This window comes from Nipponia nippon, unplaced genomic scaffold (genome assembly GCF_047370975.1).
Source record: "Nipponia nippon isolate SJK-2023a ecotype South Korea unplaced genomic scaffold, ASM4737097v1 scaffold_22, whole genome shotgun sequence".
NCBI classification, from domain to species: Eukaryota; Metazoa; Chordata; class Aves; order Pelecaniformes; family Threskiornithidae; genus Nipponia; species Nipponia nippon.
The window spans coordinates 5,443,350-5,466,076 of NW_028262339.1; the positions used below are offsets into that span (position 1 = coordinate 5,443,350).

A 22,727-nucleotide genomic window follows, 5' to 3' on the forward strand; every position below is an offset into this window, starting at 1 on the left:
GTCTCTGTGCACATGAATCTCTCTTTCTCTCCTCCTCTGCCTCTGTACACATGCATGTCTCTGTGTCTGTGTGTGTGTCGTCTCTTCCTCCTCGTCTGTGTGCAGTCACTTCTCTCTGTATCTATGTATATGCAGGTGTCTGTGTCTCTCTTCTGCTACATCCGTGCAGGTGCATGCCTCTCTGTTTCTCTCCTTGTCTGAACATGCACACGTCTCTCTGCATCTGTGTGCATGCGCTTCTGTCTCTCTTCCTCTGCATCTGTGTACACCCCTCCCTGGTTCTCTCCGTCTGTGTGTGCTCCAGTCTGTGTATGTGTGCGCGCGTCTTTCTGTCTCTTCTTTGCATCTGTGTGTATGCATCTCTGTGCACACGCGTCTCTCTTCCTCAGCATCTGTGTGCGCGCAAGTGTCTCTCTCTGCATCTGAATGTGCACACGTCTCTCCACGTCTTTGTGTGTGCATACCTGTCTGTCTATTTTCCTTTGCATCTGTGCGCATGTCTCTGTTTCTCTCTGCATCTGTGTGTGCCTATGTCTATGCATGTGCATGTCTCTGTCTCACTCTCTTCCTCTGTATCTGTACGCATGCACATCTCTGTTCATCTTCCTCTGTATCCGTGTGTGCTCACCTCTGTCTCTGTGTCTGTCTCTGTTTTTGTCTGTGCATGCCCACGACTCTCTCTCTTCCTCTGCATTTGTCTGTGCACATGCATCTGTCTGTCTCTCTCTCTTTGTCTGTCTCTCTCTGCATCTGTGTGCGCGCCTGTCTGTCTCTTCTGCATCTGTGTGTGCTCCCATCTATGTCTGTGTGTGCGCATGCATGTCTCTGTCTCTATTGCTCTATCTGTGCACACCCCCATCTTTGTTTCTCTTCCTCTGTGTCTGTGTGCATGCCCGTCTATGTCTGTGTGTGCGTGCATCTCTGTCTTTTTTCCTCTGCATCTGTGTGCATCTCCGTCTCTCTCTCCGCTTGTCTCTCTCCCTGCTTGTCTCTCTCCCTCTCTGTCTGCGCACGCCCGCATTTCTTCCTCTGCATCTGTGTGTGCATCTCTCTCTCTCTCTCTCTCTCTCTGCATTTGAATGAGCGCACATCTCCTCACATCTGTGTGCATGTGCATCTGTCTGTCTCTATTCCTCTACATGTGTGCCTCCCTGTTTCTCTTTGTGCCTGTGTGCTCCAGTCTGTGCATGTGTGCACATCTCTCTGTCTCTCTGTCTCTCACGTGTTTCTCTTCCTGTGTCTGTGTGCATGCACGTCTCTGTTTCTCTCTTCCTCTGCATCTGTGCACGTGTGTGCCTCACTGACTCTCTCTGCCTGTCTGTGCGTGCCTGCAACTGTGTCTCCCTTCTTCTGCATTTGCCTGCACAAACATCTCTTGGTCGCTCTTTCTCTGCATCTGTGTGCGCGCACATCTTTGTCTCTGCTCCCGTGTGCGCATCTCTCTGACTCTCCTCGCCTGTGTCTGTGTGTGCATCTCTCTCTCTCATTCTGCACCTGTGTGTGCACGCGTCTCTGTCTCTCCCTGCATGTGCAGATGCACCTCTGTATCTGTCTTTCTCTCTGTCTGCATCTGTACGCATGTGTGTCTCTGTCTCTTCCTCTGCATCTCTGTTCACACATGTCTGTCTCCCCTCCTTTGTGTCTGTGCGTGCATGTCTCTACATGCGCGTACATCTCTGTCTCTCCCCTCCTGTTTGCGCACCCATCTCTCTGTCTCTCTTCTTGTGTCTGTGTGCACGTGCCTCTTTCTCACTCTGCGTCTGAACGTGTGCATGTCTCTGCATCTGTCCCTTCCTCTGCAACTGCACTTGCATCGCTGTCTCTCCTCCTCTGTGTCTATGTGCGCACCCATCTCTGTCTCTGCGTGCGCCTCTCTGTCTCTTTTTCTGTCTGCCTCTTTCTTCCCCTGCGTCTTTGCTCATGCCTCTGTCTTTCTTCCTTTGCATCTGTGCACGCGCACACCTCTGTCTCTCTGCCTGTCTCTCACTCCTGCTCTGTCTGTCTTTTGCTTTCTCCCTTGCCCCCCCTCCCCTTCTCTCGCTTTCTCTCTGTCTCTCTTTCTCTCTGTCTCTCGTTGTGAAATGGTCTGGAAAAGTCAGCCTGTAAAATGAAAACTTTTCAATAAACTCATGAAAAGACTTTCTAGAATTGTAATGGTTGCTTATTTTTAGTACCAGAGATCATTGCACATTCTAGCTCTACTTAAAAAAAATGAAATTGAAAATTATTTCAGAATATAACACTGTAAAGTGGAGACTTGGTTGACATGTCCTCTTATTGTAATACTGGGTGAGGAATACATTCTGTTTCTTCAGTATTGAACAACTGGATAAAGGCAGTAGATTTGAAAGCCTGAAGGACATTTAAAATATATCCTAACCTCCTGCATAACACACATCACAGAACGTTGCTCGATAATCTTTATGCAGTACCCTTAACATACGTTAAAGCTATAATAATCTGTATTTATTCTTGGCTACTATATAAACTGATGAACTGTGTTTTAATATTTCCAAAAGTACCTCCTACATGCGTTACAGAATACTATGTTATGTTGTACCTGCACATTTATTATTTATTTCAAAGGATCATTTGAGGAAAATTAGTATTTAGGTCAGATTAATCTTGAACTGTATCAGCTTGGTGTAAGTATCAATTTGGGGTCATGACCACAGTAAGTGAGGCTGTGACTGCACTTTAGCTATTGGAATATGATCACAATCTATATCTCCTTACCATCTTTGCAGTCATTATACATATCAACCATAATGTGTTTTGTATTTTCTAATGAGAACAATATGCTTTGGGTAGGAGAGAGTACAGCTGGGTCCTCTACTCTTCTTCATTTCTTAATAAAACTTGATTCACTTTGGAAGTGGAGCAGTGAAGTTTAATGTTTGAAAACTGTCTCTAATAAATACCCTTGTTTACATAAGTGAGTTGCACTTTTAATGGTCAAAAACATAAAAGGAATGTCTGATATTCTGGTGACTGATTAAAAAAGCAGTTGAAACAATGCAAATCTGGGGTCTTGTTCCTGGATGTGTAGAGCTGGAAGTGAAACTTTCCATGAAGTGAGTTTCTATTCTCCCTACCACCACCTTGATTCCTCAGAGTTCAAACTTTAGTGACTCACAGTATATTTTGGACACATAACTTCACAGAGGAGAGGTCTGCTTTTATTGGAAACTCTGTCTCTGGGTGATGCCTTCATAGGTCAGAGAAAGAGTTTCACTCCAGAGCATAAGGCTCCCGTCAAAACATGGAAATGAGCGGAACTTTTAAGGCTAGTTATAACTCAGAATCATAGAATCACAGAATGGTTTGGGTTGGAAAGGACCTTTAAAGGTCATCTAGTCCAAACCCCCCCACCCCCGCAATGAGCAGGGACATCTTGAGCTAGATTAGACTGCTCAGAACCCCTTCCAACCTGACCTTGAATGTTTCCAGGGATGGGGCATCTACCACCTCTCTGGGCAACCTGTTCCAGTGTCTCGCCACCCTCATCGTAAATAATTTCTTCCTTATATCTAGTCTGAATTTACCCTCTTTTAGTTTAAAACCATTACACCTTGTCCTGTCGCTACAGGCCCTACTAATAAGTCTGTCCCCATCTTTCTTATAATCCCCCTTTAAGTACTGAAAGGCTGCAATAAGGTCTCCCCGCAGCCTTCTCTTCTCCAGGCTGGACAACCCCAACTCTCTCAGCCTTTCCTCATAGGAGAGGTCTTCCACCCCTCTGATCATCTTCGTGGCCCTCCTCTGGACTCTCTCCAACAGGTTCATGTCTTTCCTGTACTGAGGACTCCAGAGCTGGACGCAGTACTCCAGGTGGGGTCTCACCAGAGTGGAGTAGAGGGGCAGAATGACCTCGCTTGACCTGCTGGACATGCTTCTTTTTTATGCAGCCCAGGATACAATTGGCTTTCTGGGCTGCGAGCGCACATTGCCGGCTCATGTCCAGTTTTTCACCCACCAGTACCCCCAAGTCCTTCTCTGCAGGGCTGCTCTCAATCCACTCATCCCCCAGTCTGTATTGATATTGGGGAATGCTTCAACCCAGGTGCAGGACCTTGCACAGGGCCTTGTTGAACCTCATGAGGTTCACATGGGCCCACTCCTCAAGCCTGTCAAGGTCCCTCTGGATGGCATCCCGTCCCTCAGGCGTGTCAACCGTACCACTCAGCTTGGTGTCGTCTGCAAACTTGCTGAGGGTGCACTCGATCCCACTGTCAATGATGTCATTGATGAAGATATTAAACAGTACTGGTCCCAATACGGACCCCTGAGGGACACCACTCGCCACTGGTCTCCATCTGGACATTGAGCCGTTGACCACTACCCTCTGGATGTGACCATCCAGCCAATTCCTCATCCACCGAACAGTCCATCCATCAAATCCATATCTCTCGAATTTAGAGAGAAGGATGTTGTGGGGGACCATGTCAAAGGCCTTACAGAAGTCCAGATAGATGACATCTGTAGCTCTTCCCTTATCCATTGATGTAGTCACTCCACTTACCTTCCCCTTGCACAGCCTTAAGGCAGGGCTATTGCTCAGCCTGGGACAGTGCACAATACCATGCATCAATCTCCTGCTCGCATTCCCAGATACTGCGCTGCCTGTTGAGCTCCTCTTGTTACATAGCTACTTGTCTGAAGAGTTCTTCCAGCTGGGCACACTTGTGCAGCTATGACATCCACCGCTGCCTTCAGGTGCTAGGGGGACTTCCAGATACTGGAGCTCCATGCAGCCTGAGGTCTGGACAGCTATATTGATCCTTGGGATGTCTGTTTGCGGGGAGATGTCAGCATAGGTAGGCTGTAGTGCTTCTGTTTGGGTTACAGCCACAGCCTTGCAGTTGCGGCAGATGGACGACATTTTCTTTCAGCAGATCACCTCAGAGTCCCAGGACAGAGGAGAAAGGGACAGCAGGTACCAGCAAGAGGGGAAGGAAGAGAAGGGGCCCAACTTCAGGCAACAGAGTTGTTTAGGGCACAATCTGACATTTAGGAGTCCTTCAGTTCCAACTAGTGCTTGTTTTCTTGGCATGTGTCTGTAAATGTAATATATGGGAAGAACAGAAACTACTATGGTAAGTAAACCTGCTCCCCTCTTGGGAGTCTCTGCCTGATAATGCAGAGTCAACACTCCCAACTCCTATTGACTTCATCTGAAGTAAAAGGCCCTTTGCACCTTGCAAGTGTAGCTGGTAGCATCACACTTTTAGACCCTTGTCCTGGTTTCGGCTGGGATAGAGTTAATTTTCTTCCTAGTAGCTGGTATAGTGCTGTGTTTTGGATGTAGGATGAGAATAATGTTGATAACACACTGATGTTTTAGTTGTTGCTGAGTAGTGCTTACACCAGTCAAGGACTTTTCAGCTTCCCATGCTCTGCCAGGTGCACAAGAAGCTGGGAGGGGACACAGCCAGGACAGCTGACCCAGACTGGCCAAAGGGCTATTCCATACCATATGACATCATGCTCAGTATATAAACTGGGGGGAGTTGGCCGGGGGGCAGCGATCGCTGCTCGGGGACGGGCTGGGCATTGGTCAGCGGGTGGTGAGCAATTGCATTGTGCATCACTTGTTTTGTATATTCTTTTATAATAATAGTAATAATAATAATTATTATTATTATTATTCCTCTGTTGTCCCATTAAACTCTTTATCTCAACCCATGGGTTTTACTTTTTTTTCCCCTGATTCTCTTCCCCATCCCACCATCAGAGTGGGAAGGGTGAGCGAGCAGCTGTGTGGTGCTTAGTTGCCGACTAGGGTTAAACCAGAACAGTCCTGTTCTGTACTAGAATCACTGTTCATTGAGTTTCTGACTGAATTATTGTGTGGGTTGTGTTTTTAAGCTAAGGGTAAGTAAGTGGACTGCTTTCTTTTAATAATCTCCTTTCACTCTAGATGTAAAAATGTTCATTTTCTTTCAGATGCTTCAGGCGTGCTCGGTTCAACGTCTACCAGTACCATATGCAGCGTTCCCACCTCTGATTTCTAATGACTCATTCCTTTTGCATCCTCCTCACCTCTCTCCGCATCACCCGTCTCACCTGCCACCTCCAGGGCAATTTGTTCCCTTCCAAGCACAGCAGTCACGTTCAGTAAGTAATGCTTCTTATCCCCTCTCCTAAAATATTTGGGGGTTGACCAGCAAATAATGCTCTTGTCCTTCTAATAACATTCTGGTTGAGAGAAAAAATGGATCTGATTTAGAGTAAGTATTGGGGTTTTGTAGTAGTGTTACCTGAGCAAGACTTAGTCTGAAGAAAAAAAAAGTATTGTTTTGAAATTAATTTTGATTCTCTTAAGATTTCCTCAGCTGTTGCCCACTCCGTTTCCCTGGAGGCCTGTATTCTTGTCAGTCTGACATAAGTTTGCTTCATGTACTGCTTCTGCAGGTGGTGTTCTTCCAGAAAATAAAAGAGAATATAGAGATCTAAGTGTAGTGCAGCAGTGGTCTCGGAGAAAAAACTTTGTAGAGAGACCAGAAAGCACAAAGCATTATTCCTATTGCATGCTTCTACCACATTAATTCACAGTTTATTTAAAGTGACCACTGTATCCCCCCGAACACTAGTGTGAAAAGTATTACTTAAACCTTCTACGGCCTACTGGAACCTCTTTTCTCCCCTGCTTATGGAAATTATCGACTCTCTTCACTTAAACAAACTTGGCTGAAATGTTAATGCCTTCATGATAGGGCTTATGCAAACATGAGAGAAGATGCTATTTTGGACACGAGGGAAAAAATTACATTTTGGAATTTCTACTTACTAATCTTCTGCCAGAGGTTAGTAACTTCCACTTACTAATCTTCTGCCAGGCGCCTTTGTGCCTGTTTCTTTGGAGCTCTACCAATATTTCATGAATACAGAAATACAAAATAATTTCAGTATTACCAACAAATACTGCTCAGACTGTTTTGAGCAGTAACAAATACTGCTGTGTTAAATGTCAGGTGTTGGCACTATTGTAATAATTTCACTATAGTCATGGGGGAACGGTTCTGCATAGTTTTCTCTGGTAATCAGGATGTCTTCCCTCAGAAAATGTCGGGGCTTCTTTCTTAACTTAGATTGCTAATTTAGCTTCAGGAATAGGCTCCCTTGTTAACTTTTAGCTCTGTTCGATAGCTTGACTTTTTGCTGTCAAGTCTTACTAGAAGAATTAGTGCCTTAAAAATGCTGACTATTTAAAGTTTGTTCGGCAGAATGGGGAAACAATTTTCCTTTTCCTTTGCTTCCACAAGATGACTTTCATTTCTGACTGTTTCGAAGCATGTGGAATTCAGTACTGGGAAAAGAAGGGTGAATTAGTGAAATAGTAGAGTTAAGGTTTTCCTGAAAAATGAGACCAAAATGAGCTGAGATTTTAATTGATCTTTCCTAATAGCAAAAGTATAGCTTCAAGATAATGTATCTAGCCTAAACATGGCAATAGATTATGTATAAGTATAAATCATGATGTTCATAATGAAGATTTTTGCTTCACAGGGAAATGCTGAGTTGTTTTTGTAAGAAACTTCTTAATTCTTCATATCATCAGTGTGCCTTCAATTATTCCTTATGGTAGTGAAGTAGAAGTATTTTTTTCAGTTTGAGAACATGTCTCTATTAAGGAAGTCAGTTGCTGCCTTATATATGCAGTCTGATGAAAGGGATCATAGGACGACAGGATCAGAGGATAATTCAGGTTGGAAGACACCTCGGGAGGTCTCTAGTTCAACGTTCTGTTCAAAACAGGATCAGCTATGAGGTCAGGTGAGGGTGCTCAGGGCTTTGTTCAGTTGGGTCTTGAAAACCTCCAAGGATGGAGACTACACAAACTCTCTAGGCTCCTGTTCCACTGCTTGACTGTCCTCATGGTGAAAAAGCTTCTCTTTGTATTTAGCTGGAACCTCTTTTGTTTTGACTTATGCCCATTGTCTCTTGTCCTTCCACCATGCACCACTGTAAAGAGCCTGGCTCCATCTTCTTGATCAAATCTCTGCAGGTATTGGAAGGACGCTGTTAGGCGTCCTTCCCCCCTCCCCCAAGCCTTTTCTTCTCCTGGCAGAAAAAGCCCGGTTCCCTCAAGCTCTTCTAATAGGACAAATGCTCCAGTCCCCTGACCATCTTGGTGGCCCTCCTTTGAGCTTGTTCTATTTTAACAATGTCTCTTTTTTTTGTATTTGGGTGCCCAAAGCTGGATGTAGTATTCTACATGAGGTCTAACAAGTGTTGAGTAGAAGGTGGATAACCACTTCGCTCAATCTACTGGCTATGCTACTGTTTGTTAATACAGCCCAAGATACTGCTAGCCTTCTTTGCTGCCAGGGCACACTGTTGGCTCATGTTCAGCTTGCTGTCTACTGAGGGCCCCAGGGCCTTTTCAGCAGAGCTGCTTCACAGCCAGTCATTCCCCAGCCTGTATTGTTGCCAGGGGTTCTTCCTTCCCAGGTGCAGGACTTGGCAGTTGTCCTTGTTGAATATCATAAGGTTCCTGTTGGCCCATTTCTCCAGCCTGTCCACGTCCTGCTGTATGGCAGCCCTACCTTCCAGTGTATGGACTGTTCTCTGCAATTTGATATCACCTGTAGACTTCATGAGCAAGTACTCTGTCTCTTCCAGGAGATTAATAATGTTGTTAAATAGGATAGGCCCCTGTGCTATACCACTTGTTACCAGCATCTTGGTAGAGTATGACCCATTAACCACTATGATCTAAGCCTGATCATCCAAACATTTTTTTATCCATCTGGTTGTCTACCCATCCAGACTGTAACATCCGAACTTGGTTACAAGAATATTGTGGGAGATAGTGTCAAAAGCCTTGCTAAAGTTGAGGTAAATGACATCCACTGCTCTCCCCTCATCCACAAATCCAGTCACCTTATCATACTAGACAATCTGGTTGATCCGGCATGATTTTCCCTTGGTATAGCCATGCTGACTGTTCCCTCTTCCACGTGCCCAGAAATATGTTCCAAGAGGACTTACTCCTGAAGTAAGGTCGACTGGCCTGTAGTTTCCCAGATTGCCCTTTTGGCCTTTTTTGTTGATGAATGCAATGTTTGCCTTTCTCCAGTTGTCAGGGATCTCCCCCTGATCTCCACAACCTTTTAAAGATGATAGAGAGCAGCCTTGCAAGGACATCGGCCAGTTCTCTCAGCACCCTTGGATGTAGTCCATCTGGTCCCATGGACTTGTATGGGTCAAGTTTCTCAAGTAATCAATCCCTGACTCGATCCTCATCCACTGCTAGTAGTTCTTCTCCTCCAGATTCCTCTCCCTGCCCAAGCGGCACAAGAGGGAGGAGGGGTGGGGGGTTATGGTCAGTATATAGCAGTCATTCTCTGCTGCACCTTCCTTTTCACACCTTTCCTCTGCTCTGGCGTGGGTTCTTCATGGGCTGCAGTCCGTCAGGAAAATCTGCTCTAGTGTGGGTTCTTCCATGGGCTGCATCCCTATCAGGAAAATCTGCTCTGGCATGGGTTCTCAATGGGCCACAGTTCCTTTGGGAAATATCAGTCTGTTCCAGAGTGGGTCCTCCATGGGCTGCAGGGAATATCTGCTCTGGTGCCATGGAGCACCTCCTCCTCATCCTTCTCCTTCTCTGACCTTGGTGTTCCCTCTGCTGTTTCTCTTTTTTGCTCCCTCCTACTCTCCATCCAGCTTTTTTTTTTTTTTTTTTTTCTTTTTCCCTTTCTTAAATAGTTTTTCACAGAGGCACCACCAACACTGCTGATTGGCTCAGCTTTGGCCTGCAGTGGGTCCATTGCCGAGCCAGCTGGAACCAGCTGTGTCTGGCACAAGGCAGCCCCTTACCTCTTCCCACAGAGGCCACCCCTGCAGCCCTCCCCACTACCAAAACCTTGCCACATATACCCAGTACAACTCCATAAAATTTCCACAACTCCTCAGAACATATAATTGGAGTTGTGGCTTTTAGGTATTAAAAAATAAATCTTTAAAAATGGTTTTCTATTAATACGACAAGCCCTGTGTTTCTTTTAGCCACTTCAAAGGATAGAGAATGAAGTAGAACTGCTTGGAGAACATCTTCCTATAGGAAGCTTTACTTACCCTCCATCAACTCATCCACCAACATTGACTTCCTCAGCTCCTATCCACTTCTTAACCCATGATCCTTTACACCAAGAGGTTTCATTTGGAGTTGTAAGTATTGCTTTTTGTACTACATCCTCATGCATGCTGAGCTCAAGTTCTTGATCTTTGCCCTAAGTTATAACCATTTTATTGAGAAATGGCATTTTTGCAATTGAATTTCATTAGTGGCTGCAGCTGTGGAAAGTCAGGGTGGTTCGTTTTTACAGTTAGACTTACTTCATATAGCCTGAGGGCTCAAACTTGGAAGAATGAAAACATGCTAGCAAAATCTTTGAGCGATCTTTTTTCATAGAAGTAAATGTCTCAAGGCCTCTGAATATCATTTCAGTAGTGGTGTGTGAATTTTGGTTCTAAAAATCTGCTAACATTTTTTTTTCACTATTGAGTATTTTTAGAAAAATACAATTTATGTCTAAGTTACAATTCTTTACCTGCTCCCATTTTAGTAGACAGTGCAAGATGTTTTAAGCAGTCATACTGAGGACTTATGTAAGTAAACTAAAGAGCTTTGCATGCAAATTGAAACAGGAAAATAGTCTTTTTCTCCTATGGAAAGAATGTGTTGAAGCTGTAAACTTGAATGTCTCTTTAGGCACTATATCTGTATGCAGTTGAAAGGCTACAGCCCCTCCTCCCAAAAGTGAATGTAATTGAGCCCAACTCTGAATGTGATTTCTTTATTTATTAATTTTAAACCTTGCTCTTTAAATAAAGTGGTTTTGCTGTGGAGCATCCTGGCAGTGCCCCCTAATGGATATTTGGCTTGTACCAGCGAAAGAACTCCTGTATATATGTTGCTTAAAACTCTCATTCCTACCCAACCAACTGCACAAGCCAGCGCATTGCGCCAGGTCAAAAGCCCTCAGCTTTTGGTTTGCAGCATGTTCACCAATTCAAGTCCTGCCTGTCCAAACCAGCCCGTATATAGGCTAAGCCATACAAAATGCTTATTAGCTAGCTTGCAAGGGTTTCTGGTTAGCATCGTTACTTTTTTCCTGCAGGATAGTATAATTGTATATTACTGATGAGATCTGTTGGTCAAAACAATTGTTTGAAAAGGCTGGTATTTTTTGGCTTGGACAGGGCTGGATTTTTTTGGATAATGCCTTATTTAAAATGTATTTCAACATTCACTTTTCATTTAATTTCATTATTAAATAAGACAAGAAAATATTGAAGTTTTTCTTCCTTTTTACAGCCTTACCCACCTTTTATGCCTCGAAGACTCACAGGGCGCAGTAGATACCGATCACAGCAACCAATACCACCACACTCGTACCATCCCAACCTATTACCATATGTGCTGTAAGTCCAAAGCACATTGTACTCATAGACTACTAAATAACTCTGTAAGCTAGTTGATCCCCTCAATGTTTTTTAATGTTTGGGCTCTACCACAGGGTACAGACAGTTCGGACAATCCCAAGGAATAAGAAAACTTGTAGTTATATTTAAAGTTTCCAGTCTATTTGAACAGCATACATACCTGAGCAAGAAAAAAACAAGTACAAGTGAACAGTTTGATGATAATGTAGTTTTGGGATCTGCTATGCCTCTTCTTTCTGTTGAAATCTCCTTAAAGATGTTCAATGTAGAATGGTTACACTTGATTCTTGGATAATAGTTATGAGTTATACCCATGGTTACATCCTAAAGTCTACTTGCATAGGATAAAGATCTAACAGTCCTTAAAAAAAACCCCAAACAACCAGGCAAATCAATTTACTCTTAATTAATTACTGAAACATAATGAGGGGAGCCTTCTGGGTGTGGGTGTGTTTTTTGCTTTGGCTTTTTTTTTTTTTCTTCTGAACTGGTAATCTCTTACAGCTTTTGAACTTCTGCACCTGATTAACCATTTCTGGAAGAGAAGGGATGGGAGAAGTAACATTAAGGGGTTATCAGTAACCTTTTAAAGTAGATCCTGTCTGCTGTAGTTTAGATGTGTGACATGGAATTTATTGTTCTTTGTAGGTTCCGTTTTTGAAATTAAGACAAAATGCTTAGAAAATGAGGATTTATTTTAAAGGTGTCATTGACAGGGAGATAATCCAACTTTGTCATTTGTTGTTTTGCCACAACATCTATAGTTTCTGACTCTGCAGTTTGACTTGCATCAAAATAGCACCAGGATATATGATTCAGTGAAGTTGTTAAACTTTTCATTGTGCATTCTGACAAAGTCTGCTCTGATGTTATAGCTGCTTGCCTGTCTACTCAGGGACAGTGTGTCACAATCATTCCTGATTAATTTAATTAGGTGACATTTATAGTGCTGTGGATTTTTTATTTCTATGGTTGTGCATTAAACTTTGACCCATATTACTATCTTGGGATGGGGATGCTTTTTTAACTTAAAAGAAAAAAAAAACCAGAAAAATAGTACGCTCTTGCCTTTATATCTGAAGAGGTTCTTCTCTGGCCAAATCCATGTTATATGGGAATGTATAGTTGGGTCTGCTGTCAATGTGGAAGTTGGCCCGGTACTATATTGTAATTGTCTTTGTTATGTGTATTATCGAAAAGGAGACTGAGGGGCGACCTCGTTGCTCTCTACAGCTTCCTCAGGAGGGGAAGTGGAGAGGGAGGTGCTGATCTCTTCTCCCTGGTATCCTGTGACAGGACACGTGGGAATGGCTCAAGCTGTGCCAGGGAGGGTTCAGACTTGACATTAGGAAACATTTCTTTACTGAGAGGGTGGTCAAACACTGGAACAGGCTTCCTAGAGAGGAGGTCGATGCCCCATGCCTGTCAGCGTTTAAGAGGCATTTGGATAATGCCCTTAATACTATGCTTTAAGTTTTGGTCAGCCCTGAAGTGGTCAGGCAGTTTGATTAGATGATCGTTGTAGGTCCCTTCCAACTGAATTATTCTAATTCTATTCTATTCTATTCCATTCTATTCTATTCCATTCTATTCGAGTGCTTGAATGCATGGTCTACCACCATGCTTCCAACAACCTCAAAGCACTGCCTAATAAGCCCTTCTAATTCCCTGGAGACCTCAAGCTTCTGGGTAGGCTTGCACAGCCACCAGTTAGTTGGGGTGACTGTTGAGGCTGCAGTCTAAGCCTGCGGATCAACAGAGCAGGCAGCAGCCTGATAAGTAGCGGAGTTTCCTTCCCTTCCCGCACTAACTTCCACGCAAACTGCCGATGCCGCTCCGAACAGACGCCGCACCCTGTTTACGTGCCCTGGTCCTGGTGCTCCTGTTCACGGCGCTCCCTAGGGACCAGTTATATGCAGCTTCCCGCCATTTGAACTGGCCAGGAGGACAGCCGGCATTGCCCAACTCTCCCCTGCCTCTCTTGTAAGACCTGCTGTCTGCTGGCTGGTCTCCCCCCCACTCACGGCCCAAGGTGTCGGGGGCCCAGAAACCACCTCAGACACCCCCCGAGTACCTTACAAGCCTCGCACTCCTCTCAGCATGCGGCAATTGCTGCTGCTGACGTCTGCTTCCTGCAATTTTATAAGATGTAATAAAATTAATAATTAAAGTTTAAATAGGAATATAAAGAAAATTAAACAAAAATAAAATACAGGCTCGGGACACTCTGCTTTATAAAACTGCTGAACAAGCCCTACCATGTTTGGGATGGGGGGAGTTTAAGCGAGTGGGATGTTCCTGAATGGGTGGGGAACATAAATAAGTTTGAACATGTCTGTGGGACTAGGGACCAAACCTGGGAGGCTAACCAAGAGGCCCACACACAACCCCCACCCTATGCGAAGAAGAGACCAGTCCTGAGTCCAACCAAGAGCCCCCTGTGGTGGGTTGACCCCATTCGGTAGCTAAGTACCACACAGCTGCTTGCTCACTCCCCCCTGCAGCAGGATGGGGGAGAGAACAGGAAAAGCAAAAGCAAGAAAACTCGTGGGATGTGATAAAGATAGTTTCATAAGCAAAAGAAAGAGGAAGAAGAAAGGGAAAAAGAAGTGATGCAAAGGCAAACACTCAACACCTCCCACAAGTAGACCAATGAAAAGCCAGCCTCTGAGCAATGGCTACCTATCCAAAATCCCCCTCCTCTCCATTTTTATTGCTGAGCATGATGTTATATGGCATGGAATATCCCTTTGGTCAATTTGGGTCAGCTGTCCCACAGTGGCAGGGGAGCTTGCAGCTACCTGCAAGACTATTATCATTAGGTCAATTATGGTTTTCTAGCTGTCGTGGTTTAACTCCAGTCAGCAACTAAGCACCACACAGCCGCTCACTCACCCTTCCCACCCCAACGGTGGGATGGGGGAGAGAATCCAAAAAAAAAAAGTAAAACCCCTGGGTTGAGATAAAGACACAATAATTCAGTCAGAAACTCAATGAACAGTGATTCTAGTACAGAACAGGACTGTTCTGGTTTAACCCTAGTCGGCAACTAAGCACCACACAGCTGCTCGCTCACCCTTCCCACCCCGACGGTGGGATGGGGAAGAGAATCGGGGAAAAAAAAGTAAAACCCCTGGGTTGAGATAGAGAGAGTTTAATAGGACAGCAGAGAAAGAGGAAATAATGATAATGATAATGATAATGATAATGATAAAAGAATATACAAAACAAGTGATGCACAATGCAATTGCTCACCACCCGCTGACCGATGCCCAGCCCATCCCTGAGCAGCGATCGCTGCCCCCCGGCCAACTCCCCCCAGCTTATATACTGAGCATGACATCATATGGTATGGAATAGCCCTTTGGCCAGTCTGGGTCAGCTCTCCTGGCTGTGCCCCCTCCCAGCTTCTTGTGCACCTGGCAGAGCATGGGACGCTGAAAAGTCCTTGACTAGTGTAAAAGCACTACTCAGCAACAACTAAAACATCAGTGTGTTATCAACATTATTCTCATCCTACATCCAAAACACAGCACTATACCAGGTACTAGGAAGAAAATTCAACTCTATCCCAGCCGAAACCAGGACAGTATCCACCCCTTATTCCATACCATATACGTCGTGCCCAGGTCTTACACTTTCCAATACATTCCAATTAATCACCACCGGTCTTTTGATATATATACACAGATATCATTCCTTAGTCTATAGGTTATCCCTCAGAAATGTCCGTTGAGCTCATTTAGTCCATGACTTTGGGCTCCATCCGTCATAACAGTCTTTCAGGGCAGGAGAGAGGGTGTGTGGTGTTGGATTGTTGCATGCTGAAGGCAGTTCTGGTTCCATCGCTGCTGCACTTTGCTCGGTTTCATCAAAGTTCATTCTTCGTTAATTTGGGTGATTCTTACTGTAATAATGTTGATATGGCATATAACAACTATAGTAGCGATGACATACAGTATTACATAGCAATTAACATCATAGAGTTAAAATTATCGGCTAGTCTCACCCAAAATCAAATCCCCTTGAGGTACACATCGGACTTCCCCATCCTCCCGCATCACCCACCAAGTGCACCCAGGTCCTTGAGCAAAAGTAATCCCACAAATGGGTTTGCCTTTCCCCAAGGCAGGAGTAACCCAGACTGTCTTCCCCAGCATATTTTTTATGTGCACTACAGGGACTTTATCCCCTTCTACAGTACATAAAAGTTTTGACTGGGCAGGGCCAGCTCGATTGGCAGATCCCCTAGTGTTGACTAACCAGGTGGCCTTTGCTACATGTGTATCCCAGTGTTTGAATGTCCCACCACCCACTGCTCTCAGTGTAGTCTTTAACAGTCCACTGTATTGTTCGATTTTCCTGGAGGCTGGTGCATGATAGGGGATGTGATACACCCACTCAATGCCATGCTCTTTGGCCCAGGTGTCTATGAGGCTGTTTCAGAAATTAGTCCCATTGTCTGACTCAATTCTTTCTGGGGTGCCATGTTGCCATAGGACTTGCTTTTCAAGGCCCAGGATAGTGTTCCGGGCAGTGGCATGGGGCACAGGATATGTTTCCAGCCATCCGGCGGTTGCTTCCACCATTGTAAGCACATGGCACTTGCCTTGGCAGGTTTGTGGGAGTGTGATATAATCAATCTGCCAGGCCTCCCCATATTTATGTTTCAGCCATCGTCCTCCATACCAGAGATGCTTTAACTGTTTGGCTTGCTTGATTGCAGTGCGTGTTTCACATTCATGGATAACCTGTGCAATAGTGTCCATGGTCAAGTCCACCCCTTGATCACGAGCCCATCTAGATGTTGCATCTCTTCCTTGATGGCGTGAGGTGTCATGGGCCCACTGAGCTAGAAATAATTCACCCTTCTGTTGCCAGTCCAGACCCACCTGAGCCACTTCAATCTTAGCAGCCTGGTCCACCTGCTGGTGGTTTTGATGTTCTTCAGTGGCCCGACTCTTGGGTACGTGAGCATCTACATGACGTACTTTTACAACCAGGTTCTCTACCCGGGCAGCAATATCTTGCCACAATGCAGCAGCCCAGATGGGTTTGCCTCTGCGCTGCCAGTTGCTCTGCTTCCACTGCTGTAACCAGCCCCACAGGGCATTTGCCACCATCCATGAGTCAGTATAGAGATAGAGCACTGGCCACTTTTTTCAGTCAGCAATATCTAAAGCCAGGTGGATGGCTTTTACCTCTGCAAACTGACTCGATTCACCTTCTCCTTCAGCAGTTTCTGCCACTTTTCATATAGGACTCCATACAGCAGCCTTCCACCTCCGATGCTTCCCCACAAGACAACAGGACCCATCAGTGAAGAGGGCATATTGCTTCTCATTTTCTATCAGTTTATTATATGGTGGGGCCTCTTCAGCATGCGTCACCTCCTCCTCTGGCGATATTCCGAAATCTTTGCCTTCTGGGCAGTCCATGATCACTCCCAAGATTCCTGGGCGACTGGGGTTTCCTATTCGAGCCCATTGTGTGATTAGTGTGATCCACTTATTCCATGGAGCATCAGTTGCATGATGTGTACAGGGGACCCTCCCTTTGAACATCCAGCCCAGCACCAGCAGTCAGGGTGCCAGGAGGAGCTGTGCTTCAGTACCAACCACTTCCGAAGCGACTCGAACCACTTCATATGCTGCCAATATCTCTTTTTCAGTTGGAGTATAGCCAGCCTCGGATCCTCTGTATCCCCAACTCCAAAACCCTAGGGGTCGACCTCGAGTCTCCCCTGGTGCTTTCTGCCAGAGGCTCCAGGTAGGGCCATTCTCCCCGGATGAGGTGTAGAGCACATGTTTTACATCTTGTCCTGCCCGGACTGGCCCAAGGGCTACTGCATGGACTATCTCCTGTTTAATTGGTTCAAAGGCTTGTCGTTGCTCAGGGCCCCATTTGAAATCATTCTTCTTCCGGGTCACTTGATAGAGAGGGCTTACGATGAGACTGTAATTTGGAATATGCATTCTCCAAAAACCAACAACGCCCAAGAAAGCTTGGGTTTCCTTTTTGCTGGTTGGTGGAGACATGGCTGTTATTTTGTTGATCGCATCCATTGGGATCTGACGACGTCCATCTTGCCATTTTATTCCTAAAAACTGGATCTCCTGTGCAGGTCCCTTGACCTTACTTTGTTTTATGGCAAAGCCGGCCTCCAGAAGGATTTGGACTATTTTCTTCCCTTTCTCAGAAACTTCTTCTGCTGTGTTGCCCTATATGATGATGTCATCAATGTGCTGCAGGTGTTCCGGAGCCCCACCCTGTTCTAGTGCAGTCTGGATCAGTCCATGGCAAATGGTGGGGCTGTGTTTCCACCCCTGAGGCAGTCGATTCCAGGTGTACTGGACGCTCCTCCAAGTGAAAGCAAACTGTGGCCTGCACTCTGCTGCCAAAGGGATTGAGAAAAATGCATTAGCGATATCAGTGGTGGAATACCACTTGGCTGCCTTTGACTCCGATTGATATTGAAGTTCTAGCATGTCTGGCACGGCAGCACTCAGCGGTGACGTGACTTCATTCAGGCTGCGATAATCTACTGTTAGTCTCCACTCTCCATTAGACATTAGCACTGGCCATATGGGACTGTTAAAAGGTGAGCGAGTCTCGCTGATCACTCCTTGGCTCTCCAGTCGACGAATCAACTTATGGATGGGAATCAGGGAGTCTCTCTTGGTGCGATATTGCCGTCAGTGCATCATTGTGGTAGCAATTGGTACCTGTTGTTCTTTGACCCTCAGCAACCCCACCATAGAAGGGTTCTTCGAGAAACCGGGCAGGGTAGACAGCTGTTTCATTTCCTCCATCTCCAAGGCAGCTCTGCCAAAAGCCCACCGGTACCCTTTTGGGTCCTTGAAATACCCTCTCCTGAGGCAGTTTATGCCAAGGATGCACAGGGCCTCTGGGACAGTCACAATGGGGTGCTTCTGCCACTCCTTCCCGGTTAAGCTCACTTCAGCCTCCAATACAGTCAGCTGTTGGGATCCCCCTGTCACTCCAGAGATACATATGGGTTCTGCCCCTTCATAGCTTGATGGCTTTAGGGTACACTGTGCACCAGTGTGTACTAAAGCCTTGTACTCCTGTGGGTCTGATGTGCCAGGCCATCGAATCCACACAGTCTGGTACACCTGGTTGTCCCTTTCCTCCACCTGGCTGGAGGCAGGGCCCCTCTAGTCCCGGTCATAGCATTCGTTACTCACTTCTTGTAAATGCAAATCAAAAGTCCCTTTATTGAGATCGGAAGCAAAATCAGCCCTTCTACTCTGTCTGGGGAACTGCTCACTGGAACTGGAGCAGCAATTTTCCTGGAAGAACCGCCTTTTGTAGTTGTTTTTCCTTGCAAATCACGTACCCATGCCTCTAGGGTCGAGGTAGATTTTCCATCCCACTTCCTCATATCCTCTCCATGGTCAGGCAGGTAAAACCATAGTGTGCCCCATGGTGTGTATCCACTATATCCTCGCTCTTGAGCAGAACACTGACTCTAATAGCTGAGATGCTGGTCTGTACAGGTGGGGAGTAGGACCTATCCTCTTTGAGTTGCTGGACCTTCCAGGACATTTTCTCCACAGCCGAAACAAGGGATCCAATAATGGATGGAGGTTCTCCTTAGCCCCCTGTTGTGGTTTAACCCCAGTTGGCAACTAAGCGCCACACAGGCGCTCGCTCACCCTCCCCCACTCCCCGGTGGGATGGGGGAGAGAATCGGGGAAAAAAAACAAAACCCCTGGGTTGAGATAAAGACAGTTTAATAGGACAGCAGAGGAAGAGGAAATAATAGGAATAACGATAATGATAAAAGAATATACAAAACAAGTGATGCACAATGCAATTGCTCACCACCCGCTGACCAATGCCCAGCCCATCCCTGAGCAGCGATCGCTGCCCCCCGGCCAACTCTCCCCACCTTATATACTGAGCATGACATCATATGGTATGGAATAGCCCTTTGGCCAGTCTGGGTCAGCTCTCCTGGCTGTGCCCCCTCCCAGCTTCTTGTGCACCTGGCAGAGCATGGGACGCTGAAAAGTCCTTGACTAGTGTAAAAGCACTACTCAGCAACAACTAAAACATCAGTGTGTTATCAACATTATTCTCATCCTACATCCAAAACACAGCACTATACCAGGTACTAGGAAGAAAATTCAACTCTATCCCAGCCGAAACCAGGACAGTATCCACCCCTTATTCCATACCATATACGTCGTGCCCAGGTCTTACACTTTCCAATACATTCCAATTAATCACCACCGGTCTTTTGATATATATACACAGATATCATTCCTTAGTCTATAGGTTATCCCTCAGAAATGTCCGTTGAGCTCATTTAGTCCATGACTTTGGGCTCCATCCGTCATAACAGTCTTTCAGGGCAGGAGAGAGGGTGTGTGGTGTTGGATTGTTGCATGCTGAAGGCAGTTCTGGTTCCATCGCTGCTGCACTTTGCTCGGTTTCATCAAAGTTCATTCTTCGTTAATTTGGGTGATTCTTACTGTAATAATGTTGATATGGCATATAACAACTATAGTAGCGATGACATACAGTATTACATAGCAATTAACATCATAGAGTTAAAATTATCGGCTAGTCTCACCCAAAATCAAATCCCCTTGAGGTACACATCGGACTTCCCCATCCTCCCGCATCACCCACCAAGTGCACCCAGGTCCTTGAGCAAAAGTAATCCCACAAATGGGTTTGCCTTTCCCCAAGGCAGGAGTAACCCAGACTGTCTTCCCCAGCATATTTTTTATGTGCACTACAGGGACTTTATCCCCTTCTACAGTACATAAAAGTTTTGACTGGGCAGGGCCAGCTCGATTGGCAGATCCCCTAGTGTTGACTAACCAGGTGGCCTTTGCTACATGTGTATCCCAGTGTTTGAATGTCCCACCACCCACTGCTCTCAGTGTAGTCTTTAACAGTCCACTGTATTGTTCGATTTTCCTGGAGGCTGGTGCATGATAGGGGATGTGATACACCCACTCAATGCCATGCTCTTTGGCCCAGGTGTCTATGAGGCTGTTTCAGAAATTAGTCCCATTGTCTGACTCAATTCTTTCTGGGGTGCCATGTTGCCATAGGACTTGCTTTTCAAGGCCCAGGATAGTGTTCCGGGCAGTGGCATGGGGCACAGGATATGTTTCCAGCCATCCGGCGGTTGCTTCCACCATTGTAAGCACATGGCACTTGCCTTGGCAGGTTTGTGGGAGTGTGATATAATCAATCTGCCAGGCCTCCCCATATTTATGTTTCAGCCATCGTCCTCCATACCAGAGATGCTTTAACTGTTTGGCTTGCTTGATTGCAGTGCGTGTTTCACATTCATGGATAACCTGTGCAATAGTGTCCATGGTCAAGTCCACCCCTTGATCACGAGCCCATCTAGATGTTGCATCTCTTCCTTGATGGCGTGAGGTGTCATGGGCCCACTGAGCTAGAAATAATTCACCCTTCTGTTGCCAGTCCAGACCCACCTGAGCCACTTCAATCTTAGCAGCCTGGTCCACCTGCTGGTGGTTTTGATGTTCTTCAGTGGCCCGACTCTTGGGTACGTGAGCATCTACATGACGTACTTTTACAACCAGGTTCTCTACCCGGGCAGCAATATCTTGCCACAATGCAGCAGCCCAGATGGGTTTGCCTCTGCGCTGCCAGTTGCTCTGCTTCCACTGCTGTAACCAGCCCCACAGGGCATTTGCCACCATCCATGAGTCAGTATAGAGATAGAGCACTGGCCACTTTTTTCAGTCAGCAATATCTAAAGCCAGGTGGATGGCTTTTACCTCTGCAAACTGACTCGATTCACCTTCTCCTTCAGCAGTTTCTGCCACTTTTCATATAGGACTCCATACAGCAGCCTTCCACCTCCGATGCTTCCCCACAAGACAACAGGACCCATCAGTGAAGAGGGCATATTGCTTCTCATTTTCTATCAGTTTATTATATGGTGGGGCCTCTTCAGCATGCGTCACCTCCTCCTCTGGCGATATTCCGAAATCTTTGCCTTCTGGGCAGTCCATGATCACTCCCAAGATTCCTGGGCGACTGGGGTTTCCTATTCGAGCCCATTGTGTGATTAGTGTGATCCACTTATTCCATGGAGCATCAGTTGCATGATGTGTACAGGGGACCCTCCCTTTGAACATCCAGCCCAGCACCAGCAGTCAGGGTGCCAGGAGGAGCTGTGCTTCAGTACCAACCACTTCCGAAGCGACTCGAACCACTTCATATGCTGCCAATATCTCTTTTTCAGTTGGAGTATAGCCAGCCTCGGATCCTCTGTATCCCCAACTCCAAAACCCTAGGGGTCGACCTCGAGTCTCCCCTGGTGCTTTCTGCCAGAGGCTCCAGGTAGGGCCATTCTCCCCGGATGAGGTGTAGAGCACATGTTTTACATCTTGTCCTGCCCGGACTGGCCCAAGGGCTACTGCATGGACTATCTCCTGTTTAATTGGTTCAAAGGCTTGTCGTTGCTCAGGGCCCCATTTGAAATCATTCTTCTTCCGGGTCACTTGATAGAGAGGGCTTACGATGAGACTGTAATTTGGAATATGCATTCTCCAAAAACCAACAACGCCCAAGAAAGCTTGGGTTTCCTTTTTGCTGGTTGGTGGAGACATGGCTGTTATTTTGTTGATCGCATCCATTGGGATCTGACGACGTCCATCTTGCCATTTTATTCCTAAAAACTGGATCTCCTGTGCAGGTCCCTTGACCTTACTTTGTTTTATGGCAAAGCCGGCCTCCAGAAGGATTTGGACTATTTTCTTCCCTTTCTCAGAAACTTCTTCTGCTGTGTTGCCCTATATGATGATGTCATCAATGTGCTGCAGGTGTTCCGGAGCCCCACCCTGTTCTAGTGCAGTCTGGATCAGTCCATGGCAAATGGTGGGGCTGTGTTTCCACCCCTGAGGCAGTCGATTCCAGGTGTACTGGACGCTCCTCCAAGTGAAAGCAAACTGTGGCCTGCACTCTGCTGCCAAAGGGATTGAGAAAAATGCATTAGCGATATCAGTGGTGGAATACCACTTGGCTGCCTTTGACTCCGATTGATATTGAAGTTCTAGCATGTCTGGCACGGCAGCACTCAGCGGTGACGTGACTTCATTCAGGCTGCGATAATCTACTGTTAGTCTCCACTCTCCATTAGACATTAGCACTGGCCATATGGGACTGTTAAAAGGTGAGCGAGTCTCGCTGATCACTCCTTGGCTCTCCAGTCGACGAATCAACTTATGGATGGGAATCAGGGAGTCTCTCTTGGT

General features: G+C 46.0%; 1 protein-coding gene across 3 annotated transcripts in view; it reads left to right on the forward strand.

Moving 5' to 3' along the window:
• LOC148055446 (E3 ubiquitin-protein ligase RNF38-like) overlaps positions 1–22,727 on the forward strand; it is a 227,137-nt gene that overhangs the window by 191,925 nt on the left and 12,485 nt on the right. For all 3 annotated transcript variants that reach the window (XM_087760431.1, XM_087760432.1, XM_087760433.1), the window contains 3 exons: positions 5,947–6,117; positions 10,012–10,173; positions 11,324–11,430. In XM_087760431.1, the coding sequence (XP_087616557.1) occupies positions 5,947–6,117; positions 10,012–10,173; positions 11,324–11,430 (440 nt within the window). The remainder of the gene's footprint in view (positions 1–5,946; positions 6,118–10,011; positions 10,174–11,323; positions 11,431–22,727) is intronic.